At 34.4% G+C, this 14,762-nt stretch overlaps 2 protein-coding genes across 4 annotated transcripts in view; one reads left to right on the top strand and one right to left on the bottom strand.

Moving 5' to 3' along the window:
- The first annotated feature begins 6,150 nt into the window (after nt 1–6,150).
- LOC114295083 (large ribosomal subunit protein uL13y) lies at nt 6,151–8,322 on the top strand. The gene is made up of 4 exons (XM_028239280.2): nt 6,151–6,579; nt 7,145–7,261; nt 7,350–7,437; nt 7,983–8,322. Exons 1-4 carry the CDS (start codon nt 6,308–6,310, stop codon nt 8,124–8,126), a joined length of 621 nt encoding a protein of 206 aa, XP_028095081.1. The 5' UTR covers nt 6,151–6,307; the 3' UTR covers nt 8,127–8,322.
- Nucleotides 8,323–9,187: 865 nt separating this feature from the next.
- LOC114295081 (NADH dehydrogenase ubiquinone complex I, assembly factor-like protein (DUF185)) overlaps nt 9,188–14,762 on the bottom strand; it is a 19,933-nt gene continuing 14,358 nt past the window's right edge. For 2 of the 3 annotated variants that reach the window (XM_028239277.2, XM_028239279.2), the window contains exons 9-14: nt 13,098–13,186; nt 11,972–12,152; nt 11,767–11,883; nt 11,307–11,351; nt 10,444–10,572; nt 9,188–9,733 (exon numbers count right to left, since the gene is read on the bottom strand). In XM_028239277.2, coding sequence (XP_028095078.1) covers nt 9,599–9,733; nt 10,444–10,572; nt 11,307–11,351; nt 11,767–11,883; nt 11,972–12,152; nt 13,098–13,186 — 696 coding nt within the window. In that variant the 3' untranslated portion in view covers nt 9,188–9,598. The remainder of the gene's footprint in view (nt 9,734–10,443; nt 10,573–11,306; nt 11,352–11,766; nt 11,884–11,971; nt 12,153–13,097; nt 13,187–14,762) is intronic. The other variant, XM_028239278.2, reaches the window with a different exon arrangement.

Raw genomic sequence — 14,762 nt, 5'->3', positions numbered from 1 at the left:
TGGGTCAGATGTGGACTCTTGATCTGTTCGGGATGTAGAAGCAGTTAAGGTTGTGGCTGTGGGTGGAGAAAGACTCTTCTTCCTTTTTCTAGGGATGTCGGGTAAGGTGGATTTGTGTGTAGGGATGAAGTTTAGTAATACTGGGGCTTTTCGTTTATGGATTGGAAGGCCAAGAAGTGTTTTCAGATCTGTTCCTGGGAAGAAGGATTGGCGAAAATTTTTCGGTGGCTGATGAAGATCTGCAGAGAGACAGACGTCAGAAACAAAAAATATTAAAATCTCAAATAAAAACAACTAAGTGTTGACTCAGGGCTCTTACTCTTGCCCTCTGTAAGTGTTCGAGGAAGAGGGTAGAGGTGGACATCTTCATCTGGGCCAAATTCCCAATTTCCAGAAGCAATGAGAAAATCATCTCCAGCCCCCTTGTTGGAGTCTGGAAGGTCGGCTATAATTTTGTACTGAGTAAATCTCGGCTTAAGGTAATAGACAAAACCCCTATCCTTCAGATCAAGAGGGCACATGGTATAACAATATTGAAGGTCGGCTAGGGTGATTCTAAGGTTTTCTTGCCTAGCTAAGGCAATAATACCGTTAATTACCCTATAGGAATTGATAGTAAGTTGTATAGGGTTCAGCTTATAGAAATAGAGAACTTGACGAAAAAGGGGATCGAGTGGAATCCGAAGTCCACATTCGGTAAAAGCAACTATTGGAAAAGGCATTGTGTGGTCTGTGGGCACGATGGTATCATTATCCCCAGCCAGCTTAAGATGAACATCGGCTGGGATAGAGAATTCTTGCCTAAAATATTCAAGTTTTGTCGGGGTATTTACCCTATGCCTCCACATACCCATTATGTTGGCTTAAACTAAGAGGAATATGTTTCAGAAGGTGGGCGTTTTTCAGGTTTCCCTAAAGATTAAGGGTTCTACAGACAAATCCCAAATCTATAAGGTATGAAGATAAAAATCGAGGGCACAGATCTGGGGCAGATACAAAAAAGAGAAAACAAAGATGAAGTTTCAGATTCAAGAACAGAGGTATAGTTCTCAGAAACAATAGAAATACAGAAAAAATCAAGGACAACGGCAAAGAGAATGATGAAAAAGCATAGAAGTTCAAGGTAAAAGCCACAAATTCAAGATACAAATAAATCCAAGACCTCGAACAAGATCAGTAATGGCAACAGACAGACAAAAGCACATAAAGAGAATGGAAAAATTAAAGAAGAAGATCTTACCAGGACAAATGAAGCCAAGGCAGTGCTCGCCGAACTCCGAAATTGATTGCAACAGCAAAGAGGGCTTTTGCAAGAATAAGGGATTAAGAGCAGTTCCAGAAGAAAGAATGAGGCAATGGCAGATTCGAAGAAGAATGAGCTTTTCAGAGAGAGAGAACAAGAAGACGGAATGAAAAAGTGAAGAAAAGATAGAGGCAAAAGAAAGTTTTGTCAAAAATATGAAACGGCGGCAAAATTAGGGCAATCATTACGCCTAGGGTAACGCACGCGTCAGACGGCGCAGACGAAATGAACAGACAGCTTCAGGCGCGTCACTGACACGCTCCAATAAAGACGAAACACGTAAGAGAAACAGTTAGATATGCATGACAGCTCATGCGCATGGGAGAATACGATCGAAGCCTTGTTCTCCGAAGAGAACACGTCGGCTGAAAGTAGATAAACTTGGCAAAATAGTTTTTGAGCCATTACTCAGGAAAGAAGCGACAAAATTTCGGAATAGGTTCCATCACCTCAGAATGCCGAGGTAATAGAACCTAGGGGGCAGTTGTGGGGATATATTTTCTGTATACCAACTCGTGGCATGGTGACGCCGACGTGTCAGCCGAGGTGCCACGTGCCCTGGTAGTTAAGCCGAGGTAATCTCGGAGAAGCCGAGGTCATCTCCGAAGATATCGGAATCCGAGATATGGGGCAAGAGTCCTAAGGCACAAAGGGGACTGAATTAAGATAAGGATAAAACTTTCAAGGAGTTTATCTATATCACTTAAAAGAGTCCAGAGTAAACAGTGAACTAGAATTCATAGAAGTCATACTTCTAGTGAGACTTGGATTGAGTATATTATAAAAGAGAGGCACCCCCATGGGTCTAAGGTATGTAACTTATACTTTGAGTATTCAATTTAGTACTTGATTATCTTTGAGAGATATACTGACTTGATCGTCGGAGTGCCCCCGGGTGGAAGAACCACCGCCGGAGCTTTTTCTTTCTGTTTCAGGTTACTTTAGCCATCTATCCTGCTTGTGCTCTCCAGCTGATCACTAAACGGGCAGTGTGGTCAGATTTTCACCCACACACTCACAAAATTAAAAAATGAAAATCAAAGGCAAGTCCTTAGTTTGTTTTGGTTGTGGAGTCTGGACATTTTGTATTTGAAATCGTTTTGATTCTGTTGTCAAATGAATGGATTCCTTTTAACTTTTTTATTTTTTATTTTTGGATTTTAACCTTGTTTGGTTTTTGATGATTTATTTTTTGAAAATTAAGTTTTTCATTTGTTTGTTTGTTTGTTTTTTCAGTGATTTTTTTGTTTGTTCATATTTTTTGAAATTGCTTGATATTTATACAATATAACAGAACGTTGCTGATGTTTGATGATGTTGATGATGTTTGTTTTGATAAAAAAATATGAACAGAACATTGCTGATAGTTGATAACGTTGTGATGTTTGTTTTGATAAAAAAATATGAACAGAACGTTGCTGATGTTTGATAACGTTGTGATGTTTGATGAAAACATATGACCGGAACGTTGCTGATGTTTGATGATGTTGATGATGTTTGTTTTGATAAAAACATATGAACAGAACGTTACTGATATTTGATGACATTGTGATGTTTGTTTTGATAAAAAAATATGAACAGAACGTTACTAATGTTTGATGACGTTGTGATGTTTGATTTGATAAAAAAATATAAACAGAACGTTGCTGATGTTTGATGACGTTTGATGGTGTTTTGATGATGTGTCTGATGTTCGGAAATGAAGGAAATCTAAAAAAGGCTTATAGTGAGTTTTTAACATTCAAATATGACTTATTAGTCTACAAAATAAAAGACAGGACTAAATGGTTTAACAAATTAAAATTTGGGATTTATTGGTGTTTTGTCCTTTTTATTTTTGGGATTTTTTGTGTAACCCCCCTTTTTTGGACTTTTTTTTAGGATAAATGATAGCTTAACTAATTTAAAGTCCTTGAGAAAGTAGCGTGTAACTCAACAAGGACACAACATAAATTTTTCTTTTTTTTTTCTGGACAATATTGCCCTTTCATATATATATATATATATATATCATATATTTGAAAATTTGATTGATATATACACTGATTTCATATATTTGAAAATCTAATCAGTGAAGACGATCTGAAATCAATGAAGACAATCTTAAAATCTGAAGATTTTACTACCGACGATTTCACCGTCTGTCAACAATAGACGATTCGCTGCCGATGATCTCACTTAATTTGTTTTGATCACATGTTATCCGGCAATCTTGAAGTCTATATTAACGAGAGCTTATATTTCAAATCTGTACAAATTTGTATCAGGTTTTGAGAGTTATATCAAGATTTAGAGTGTTGATCGAGTTTTAGAAATTTTGTTTCAATCACGTGTTTAATTATTGTTCGAGTTTAATCAGGTATGTTGATTTGTTAATATTAGTTTTTTTTTTATTTATTTATTTTTATTGTGTATGATCTGATTTTGTTTGATAGAATGACAATACAATTTTACTCAAGTACTATGTGCTATGTTTTTGTTTGATAGAAAGAGAGTAAAATTTCACTCTAGTACTATGTGCTCTGTTTTTGTGTGGGAGTAAAATTTTACTTTGGTTTTACGTGCACTATTTTTGTTTGATACAATGAGAGTAAAATTTTACTTTGGTATTATGTGTTTTGTTTTTGTTTGATAGAATGACAATAAAATATTACTCTAATACTGTGTGCTTTTGTGATTTGTTTTTAGACTCATAGTGATAGTAAAATTTTACTTTGATTGACAATAAATTTTTACTATCAACTGATTGCAAATTTGAAAAATGGTTTCACCTCTTATGTTTTTATGCAAGTATAGTGATTGTACCATTGTATTCAAGGTTGTGTCACACTACACATTGAAATATTTAACTGATTTCTATTGTTTATTGATGGTACTTTCGTGAATAGCAAATCAAAGGGCACATTATTATCAACTACAATGAAGGATGTGGATCAAGGTAGATACTTTTGTTTGTGTCTTACAAAATAAAATTTTACTTAATTTCAGAGTAATATTTTACTTATTTTCAGAGTAAACTTTTACTTTTAATTATACTAACAATTTACTGTTTTACTTTTTTAGCCTTTTGTATATTATACTTACTAATTGTAAAATATTCTCTCTTTCAAAAAAATTTCCTCTTACAATTGGTATTGTCGATACAAAAATTACGAATAGTTGTGGATAATCTTGTTGTCTTTCATTTAATTTGTAAGAAACTATCCGATAGGCCAATAAAGAATACGATTTCATGTAAGGGTGAGAACACAAGATGAATATAATGTGGTAGATTCAAAACGTACGTTTATAACAGGAAGATTTGTAGAGAGACATTGTCATGAAAGACGTTATTATTTTGTAATAAAAGTATGAAAATAATGTAGTGCTTTTGCAATATCAGTCCATTTTTATTGTGTTGTTGAATTGTTGTCTATCCAATTCACTAAGTTGCTTTGTAATTCAATTTGACACTTCAATATGTTTTTTTTAATGTTCTTGATTAGTTTCATGTAGAAGAATTTGTAATAGACCTTGTTCAGTAGAAATGAAGATTTTGAAGTAGAGTAAAATTTTACTTTGAAAGACAATAAAATGTTATTGTCAAAAACAATATAGGTTTAGTATGAGTTTTATTGTAAAACATATCCAGCATGTACCAACATATGTGCCCTTTTTATTTTTAAACTTTAAAAATTATATAACTTTTGATCTAGATGTCTGTTTTTAATAAAATTACTAGTATTTTTAGAATATTTTAAAATTTATCAAATAAGGTCCACGTTACTATGAAATTCTTTAAAAAAATAAAACAAAATACAGTCAAAATTGACGTAGACAGTAAAAATTTTCTGCTATTATCAAGTAAGGCAAAATCGCAACTTCATTCAAAGTAAAATTTTATTTTGAATCAAAATAAATTTTATTATGATTCAAAATAATTTTTTTTGTTGTTGTTAAGCAAATCAACAATCAAGGTTTATTTTCGTTAACCAAAGTAAAATTTTACGGTTAAGAAAACAAAGTACATATTAGACAAATGAATTATAGTCAAATTTTACTTTAGATACATAAACAAATAAACAAACAAAAAAAACTCTCGATTTTTTATTGTAATATCTCAATTTATCATTTTTTTGACATATATGAGGTCATTTTATCTCAAATCTGAAGTTATTGATCTTAAACATGAGTTCGTTGACATCAAATCTGAGATAGTGACGATTGATGGTAAAAATGATAGTCACGGGCCAACGGCGAGGATGAGTGATGTCAACCGATGATAGAGATGGTAGAGGCGATGAACAAACATTGACGATGGATATAGTGGAGAGAGAGAGAGAGATGTAAAAAAAAAAAATGTTTCTCGAACTTGTGATGGTTGATTCCGAAGTAATGACGGGTAAAAGATGATGAAATCATTCGATAACTTCGAAACATTTGACAATGACACTAAAAAATCTCTCATTATGCTTTAATATTTGTTTCAACTGACAGTTTTCGAATGATGGTTTTTAAACTTCAATAATTTTCAAACGAAGAAAAAGAATAAGAGAAACAAACAGTTCAATTGCTTGCTATTGTTCATATATATATATATATATAAAGGCATGCTTGTCTTTTCATCTTATTTTTTAATTCTAAGAAATTTTAACAATATTAATTTATTTCATGTCCTGTACACAAAAATGATCCAATAAGAGTTCTCACCAAAAATTAAATTATTATTTTTCACTAAAATTAAATTAACCCCAATCACAAAAAAAGTCTCGCCAAACGAGGGCTTAATTGTAAAACTTCATCAAAGGCGGAGCTTCTCCACCGTCCGATGCTTATAGAAAGCTCATTTGACTTTACACAAACAAGATTAAAACACCCCATACATCACACCCTACCTATATATACTTCTCCTCAAAAACCCTAGCTGCCTTTGTTCTCCATTTTCCCAAACGCAAAACACCAGCAGAGCGGCCGCCGCAGAGGGTAGACAGAGAGAGGAGGAGGAGGAGGAGAAGAAGAAGAAGAATGGTGTCAGGGTCTGGGATCTGCGCAAGGAGGGTGGTGGTGGACGCTCGGCACCACATGCTGGGGAGGCTGGCTTCGATTCTGGCGAAAGAACTCTTGAATGGCCAGAAAGTGGTGGTTGTGAGGTGCGAGGAGATATGCCTCTCCGGAGGACTTGTCCGCCAGAAGATGAAGTACCTCCGCTTCCTCCGCAAGCGCATGAACACGAAGCCCTCTCATGGCCCCATCCACTTCCGAGCCCCAGCTAAGATACTCTGGCGCACTATTCGTGGGTATATCATATTCACTCTTCAATAAAGAACCCTCCTTTTTTTCCAAATTTATATACATCTTTAGCGTTGCCCAGATACCCTGGATCTTTAATTTATCTAACATGCTTGATTTTGTGTTTTTATCCTATAATTATATGTTGATTCCTGTGTTTTTATGGCATTTGAAATGTGTTTATTTTAGCATATTCATTTTCTCTTTAAGTAAATAAGGTGATTTATTTTGGTGTTTTTTTAAGAAATAAGAGGAACTTTGTTTGAAGTGTGTTAGTCTTGCTTAGAGATGGGCTTCTTTTTTATGACAATTGGTAATTTGTTTGTCTTGATAATCTTGGAAATGGATTATGATGTTTAAAAATGGTTTCTCTAGTCAGAAAAATAGTGTTTTGGTTTATTTCCTTGTGTGATGGATTCTATGGTTGTTTGAATTATGAAGTCCGTAAAACCCATCTGTTTTTTAATGGGGAACAAGAGAGTGCTTTAGATATAGGCATCGCTTAAAAGCTTTTCTAGTACACCTCATTGCAAAATTCAGATTTGTTTGACCGCATTGGTAATTGTTTGGTAGGATGATTCCTCACAAGACTAAGCGCGGAGCAGCTGCACTTGGTCGTTTGAAGGCTTATGAGGGAATTCCACCACCATATGACAAGATGAAGAGGATGGTTATCCCTGATGCTCTCAAGTGAGTTTTGATTGTATAACTATGTTGCATCTTTATAATGAATTTGGTTGTTTATATTCTTTTTACTTGTGGGTTATTTCAAAATCAGGGTTTTGAGGCTTCAAGCTGGACACAAGTACTGCTTGTTGGGCAGGCTTTCTTCAGAGGTTGGATGGAACCATTATGATACTATTCGGGTAAGATTTGTGATTTTGTTTTTCATTCATGTGTGGTTGTGGGTGTTATTTGTGCTGTTATGATACCTGGTGAGCTGAAGTAACTTCTAGGATAACTTGTTAAAATGCTACTTGAAAAACGTGAGATTTACTTTAACCTTTTTGAAATCCTGTGAAGTAATACCAAAGAGTAGACAGCTAAATTTAATTTAGCAGTACTTTAATGATGAAAGTAGTGGAATGATCCTTCTTGAGCTTCGTTTTCAGAAGAAGTCACTGATTTGTGCACTTGACAAATTTTCCGTGGGTGGTACATCTATCACAATGGAATAAAGCTTTATGTTTTTCTTTCTGTTTTTTGAGCTGTGTACAAATATTTCTATTGCATTCTTTTGTTAGTATTCTTCTTCTGTATGCATCTTTATGTACATGAACCTTGGTGGATTACCCTTCAATCTTGGACCATTAAATGGTTAGCTGAACTCAAAGAAAGCCTACATATTTATGATGTTGACCTCCATATGGATGATGTCCTATTTGTTTCTTACTTTGTTCCTTCACTCCAGGAACTTGAGAAGAAGAGGAAGGAGAAATCACAGGTGACATATGAGAGGAAGAAGCAGTTGACAAAACTGAGGGTTAAAGCTGAGAAGATTGCTGAGGAGAAGCTTGGTTCCCAGCTTGACATCATTTCTTCTATCAAGTACTGAACGTAGTGATATTACTGGTTTTCTAAAGTGACAATTTTGTGGGAGAATAGTATTCCTAGTAAAAACTCTTTTCATTTTGATTTATGTTTACTTTTGAGTGGTTCATTTTTTATTGTGGTATTATTACTTCAGAAGACATCATGGAATGCATCTTTGACCTTGTTTTTCAAGTAAGATCACCTTGTGTGTTATCAAATATTGTGCTTTATTCTATATTTCCACTTGTTAGTAGATTTTCTCTCAACCTTCGTGGTCTTTGATATGCTTCACCTATATCAAAACTTGATGCCATCTACTTGATGGGTGGCTGGAAGCTCTCTCTCTCTCTCTCTCTCTCTCTTTCTCAAATGGTGGTGATCCATCTAAATTGACAAGGAGCTGTTAGGTGCTTCGAAAACACTGCTGGATGTTGATGGCAAGTTAGAAATATAACCCAACGGTTCAATCTGCCTTGTTTGGCATGCATTCGCTGGCAGTTTTAGATACTGCATAAGAAGTGTGATGTCTGTATGATGGAATCCCTTCTCCCTTTACTTCATGCCACAATGCATAGTATACCATTTTGTTAGGCTCTGATTGTACACCTCGCTTTATCCTAGATGAGAACCCTCTTCCCCTTCCATGGACAATAAATGTGTTTGATGTTAAGAAAAAGAAAAAGTTGTGCTGGAATGGCCTTGTCAGATAAATATAATCAAAAAAAATAATGCAACATGAAGCTCACTGCTCTTGATTATACAGGAGTGCTCAACAACATTTTCCCCCAAACTTTTTTCCCCTGACCATTTACACATCTGGAATAAATAAAGTATTTTTATGATTATTTTTTTGACCAGATTGTTTTTATGATTATTACAACAGAAAAGCTCACAAGTGTATAAATAAGGTGTCCACAAAAGCTCTCAATTCCTCTTGGTGTCGATTGTTGTGTTTGATTGAAGCTTTGTTGAACCCGCATATGGGCATTCGCATGTTAATGATCAATAAAGTACAGAACTACCGTAACAACTATGCTACAAGAACTGAGGTTGAAGACTGAAAGCAAAAAAAAATGCAAAACATTTCTTTGAGGGCTAAAAATAAATATCATCAATATTTTGAAATAGTTATTGAGCACCCTCTACTCTGCCAATCCCAATGCCCACGTTATGTTTCTCATTACAATTTGATTATACAAAAATGAATCATCACTCTTTGATCTACCTGTTCGCCACTGTGATTATTGTACACAAAAAATGAGCAACACAAATCATAGCAGGACAACATTTGGTGTCCAAATATTATGTATCCCAAAAAATAAGACACAATCAAAAATGCTGATGCCTGCAACCAAATTTAACTCTTTATGTCCCATTTCTCTTCATATCTTCCAAGCTACACCGCTGCTCAAATGATCTAGAAATTATCGGGCAAACATGCTTCCACCATAATGAAGTTTTGTGGCGATTAACAACTTCATATATGTTGGCTGTCTACTTGGTATTATGTGTTGGAACACTCAGATAAATTTTAGTGTTCTTGAAGTCATCCAGAAGAGGGTTGTATCCATCTTTGGTTCTTGTTTTTGAGGGCAGACCAAACTCTTCCATGAATGAGGATGTATCAAGCTGCAACCAATGTGAAACATCAGCATAAAAGGCTAAAAACTGAATATTGAATTTAATAAAAGAACAAAAGAATGTATCCTTAAAATTGAGAACAATATAGAAGTGAAGCAGTTTTCGGTATCATGGAGTAGATACACAATAATTTCAAGAATATATAAGAAAATCTCAGTTTCCCTTTCCTCAATGCACATCTCATTATTCTCATGCACTACATATATCATACCAACATTACACAATCTAAAGATGATAAGAACACAAACTCATCTTGAAGCATCAGTAGATGCTTTTAGTGACCATATGATAACCACATAAATGATTTCATAACCAAACCAAACCAAGCCTTGTGTCGCAATCAATTAGGGTCAGTTACATGAATCCGTTTTTGCTATTCCACATTGTCAAGGATTATGTGCTTCAAATTAAATAAATTCATGTGTTTACTACAACACCCTCACTCCTAACGGGTTCCATTTACCGTGATCATACTACTCTTCTTCTTTACCATTGTATTTACCAATTATTATCATATATGACCGAACCATCTTAATTTGTTTTCTACCAACTTATCTTCAGTTGATACTACTACCAATTCACAAATGCAATCATTTCTAATTCTATTCTAGTCTTACTACACATTCATTTTAGCTTGAATGGATTCTTTTACACGACATTCTTCTATTTCTCACAATGGGAATACAGTCAGAAATTACCATAATAGTCCGCCTTTTTTTCCCTTTGTTGGATGATTTATCTTTTTGTAGCTTCAGCCACCCAGAGCAGTAATGATCAATACGTTCCAAAAGCCAAAAGTCTGTTGGGAAAAAGATATCAGCATCACCCTGCAATGGAAATTAGGAAAATGTATCTATCAGTCCTACTTTTGCATTGTTAATACAATTATCTATAATCCTATTTTTTTAATTCTGATTCCATGCAGGTTTAATATTTTTTACATTTAAATTACAAAGTTGTCATAGAACTTTCTCAATTTCCATCTTAGAATTTACCACACAGTTGAGAAAAATGGTTGAATGAATAATTTTAACGAAATATGATGGCTCAGTTTCGGTTTTCAAGGTGCAACAAAACTTGTAGTTATTGAATGTTTCAAACGCAATTACATAAATTTTGAACATTGATATTATAGGAATTTTTCGCATGAAATGGACCACATGTGGAATGTCTTGATGGATTTTTCTACTACTATGATTAGAGTATGAAAATGGCATACTCAAGTGATAATTTGAACCATGATATACCCTTTTATTTAATTTTTGTAGTTGATTAAACCAATAAAAAAGCTGGAAACAAAGCCATAAGTGATATTGATATGCTAGGAAGAACGTGCATTTTAAGTATCTCAATGAGAATGGGCAAAGTTAGAACAAAACTAACAGCTAGTGGAGTTTTGAACTTGTCAGAAACTAATAGCAAAGTTAGAACAAAACTAATAGCTAGTTGCAAAATGAAAACCTTAAGTATTCAGTACATCTCTCTCTCTCTCTCTCTCTCTCTCTCTCTCTCTCTCTCTCACACACACACACACACACAGACAGAGGAGATAGAGTTGTACCTTTGCATTTAGATAACTGTTGAAATCTGAACTGCTGCCATCTTTCTGTAGAGAAAAAAGTTAAACAACGGCACAAGAACTTGTCAGACTGTTAATCATATTTGACAAGCTTGTCTACAATTTAGAAATGATAAACTAAGCAAATCGTCAATGGTCAAATGAGATGATTTGGATGACTTCATTACCAGTTTATCAATTACAACCTAGCAATCAAAAGGTCACAGGGGCACATAAAGGGCACAAACTTGAACACTATACCCTTCTATTCATTACAGAGCAGCATCTTACATGTTTTCATATTAATGTGACAGCATTAAGTCCTAATTGAATTACACTGTTGCATTCACCATGCAGGACACTTGTCAGAATATTTGGGGCAAGCATTCAAAATTTTAAAAATAATAATAAAAAAAAATGAGGCAGTACGCCAAAATTACTCAAAGACATGGAAAGAATGTACCTTGGTTGAAACCAATGGAGCTCTTTCACCTGGTACTTTCACATCAGGAAGGAAACTGAAATCTGATGCAATCAAAGACATCTTTGGCAGGGCTCCATGTAAAACTTCTAGAAGTTTCTGAATGTTTGAGGAAGTGAATTTTGCAATAAGTAAACTTGAATTAGAACAAAAGGAAATATTTCAACATCACATCTCAATGTTTTACCAAGCAACCAGTTGGTAGCCAACATCTTCGAGGCTTTGGAAAAATTTTAGCCCAAATATTTCTTGCTGTAGAAGTTGTCCTGCCTCCTCGAGTTGTAAGATCCTTGTCCAAATCCAAGATCTCCATACAACTTATAATTAGTGGATCTTGTAATGGCTTATACAACTCAGCGAGTTCTGACCTATTAATAAGCATAATCCTCACCTAGTGAGTATTATTTATGTACAAATTTAATGGTCCCACAGCTAACATTGCCATGCTTGAAGACATGCAAAAAGAGATTCAATTACAAATTTCCAATGTGGTGTAGATAAAACAATTACAGAAATTAATTTGGCTTTTGGATTGGCAAAACCAGAGTGTTTGAATTTGAATTTGTTTCTGAAAGGACTCTTTAAAATGCAACGGATTTCTGGCAAGACAGACTCCATCAACTGATTAGAAAAGGAGCTAATATTGTCATTCGACAACATACTTTCTGAAATTCGGAAATTCGTACTTAATTCCAAATCCAAGTTTCAGAACAAAATTTCATCCCAGTCTATTGCTCATCCAAAATAAAATGAAATGGAAAAAAAAATGAACATCTTATGTCTCTAGCTCGTAAGTTATGTTACAAGTAACAACCAATGATGCTGATTTAGTCAAACAAAGGGTAAAATACTTTTTGCTCCCTGTGGTTTGGCTCAGTTTCATTTTGACCACTTGCACATCAAAATATGACACTTACACTCCATATGCTAAAGATAAAGGGTACACACGATTAATTAAATGGTTCTTTTAGTTTAAAGAAAAATTCAAGATGGAAAATTGTGCTCAATCACTAGTCTCATAGAGTTTTCTCTAATAAATACCACTTTATTAATAGTCACATAGTAACACTCTCAAAAACAAGTGATAGATCAATGAAGCACATTGGTTTCTAGTTCTACCTAGGCAACCATATTCCACATGTATTTGAGAGAGAGAGAGAGAGTTTCAAAGTAGTGTTTGTTAGTACCATACAAATTCTTGAACAGAACAATTGAGAGTCCAACAGAAAGGAATGTCACATTGTTAACACAAATTGATACATATGTTGCAGTAAACTAATACTATACAACAATACTTAAATGCATTTCTGTACCTGTCATGTTGCTTTTCAACCCACACTTCCATCCATGGCAAAACTTGATTTTCTGAATAGATAAGATCATGTGGAAGATTATCAAGCACCTATAAGAGATTGATTGAATTGATCAATAAATAGGGCGCATAAAATGAATTTAAAGGGAACTCAAATATGAAATATTGCCTGAACAAGTTTCTTAAATCTTTTGGATTAGCAATGTAGTCCTCAAGTACATATGATGAATTTACGTTGTCCCCTTTTACCATTGGATTCCAGGTTATTTTATTTAAACTTATAATGCCTTTCATGTGTGTCTAAGAGATCGACACGTGTGTTCCCCAAATGTCAGAAGCATATCCGAATCTAGAAATTTTCTAAAAATAAGACATGTTTGAACATGTGTTCACTTGTTGTTGGGAAGTGTCCGATGAGTGTCATGTCATGTCAGTGTCGGTGTTTCTTAGGTGTTCATGGATCACATAAATGAAGATGCAATCTTCCTATTCAATGAAATTAAGTTCTAGAAGAGACAATATTTGTTCGTGGTGAAGCACTATCCTTGTTAGGGTGAAAGCTAAAACATTTGAGGTAAGATTCTTGGATCTTCTTCTCCTTCTCCTTTTTCTTTTTCTTTTTTCTCTTTCACTTTCTTGTACTTTTCTTAATCTATCCATACCTTAACAAGCTTCATTTTCAACCACAAAGCTCTATTTCACAAGTACTAACCCTTTCCCATTTCACTAACCCTAATACGAAAGCACTTAAAATAAGCATACAGATTACGATTCACAACATCCAACAGCCCCACTTTCAGTGCCCAAACACCACACAAACAAAAAAAAACCAAATCAACCCATACCCTCACCTTGTCTTTTGTCCTTTGATGTAACACAAAACCCGTTGATAGTTTCCATTCAGAATTTCCAGCCACCGCTAATCTGAAATTCCAGCAACCCAATACTCAAAAACACTAGCCAAATTCAGCCCCTTCTGCTCTTGAAACCCTTGGATCTTTCTTTCATCATTCTAAACACAATCTACAGGTATCCTCAGCCCTACACACCATAACTTCAACTGTAAGCTGCTCTAATCTATGCTTATAGTATGGTCATACTTTTTTATCTCCTCAATAAAGGCAAAATAATAAAATAGGGCTCATTAGAGCTTCTCACCATGAATACGCTTCTTTTCAAATTTATCAAAAAAACTGAGCCTTATCAACTTATTTCTGAAACTACGTGAAATCATGTTTACTAACCACGCTTTTTAGTTTTCCTTTTATTCAAACTCTAATGAAAACATGATTGCTAAAAATGCATTAATAAAAAGTGTTATTTACTAGTCTAAATTCAAGACAAAGAAATTGAAAGCTTGTCTACTAAGAAAACATATTCAGTAAACATGCTTTCACGTAGTTTCAGAAATAAGTTGAAAAAAAATCCAATTTTTAAAAATAAAATTTAAAAGATACATATTGATGGTAACAGGCTGGCAGCGCAACAGACTATATATAGTAAGGGCCAATTTCTTGCTGGAAGAAAGTAATGTCTGAAAGACATCGATAGCTTCCTGCCATTCAGCAACAAGTTCTGAATTTGGTTCAAAGTCAGTATGCCTATCATTTTCTAACTATTAGGGGACAATTATATTTTGCTTTCATAAAAGAGATTTATGAGCAAG

Source organism: Camellia sinensis, chromosome 6, assembly GCF_055761805.1.
Source record: "Camellia sinensis isolate YWXY chromosome 6, ASM5576180v1, whole genome shotgun sequence".
In the NCBI taxonomy this organism is placed as follows: domain Eukaryota; kingdom Viridiplantae; phylum Streptophyta; class Magnoliopsida; order Ericales; family Theaceae; genus Camellia; species Camellia sinensis.
This window is presented reverse-complemented; position numbering and strand designations above follow the sequence as displayed.

Coding starts and splice junctions, on each gene's coding strand:
- LOC114295083 (XM_028239280.2), top strand. CDS start 6,308: ATGGTGTCAGGGTCTGGGATCTGCGCAAGGAGGGTGGTGGTGGACGCT. Junction 6,580..7,144: donor CTCTGGCGCACTATTCGTGG/GTATATCATATT, acceptor ATTGTTTGGTAG/GATGATTCCTCACAAGACTA. Junction 7,438..7,982: donor ACCATTATGATACTATTCGG/GTAAGATTTGTG, acceptor CCTTCACTCCAG/GAACTTGAGAAGAAGAGGAA.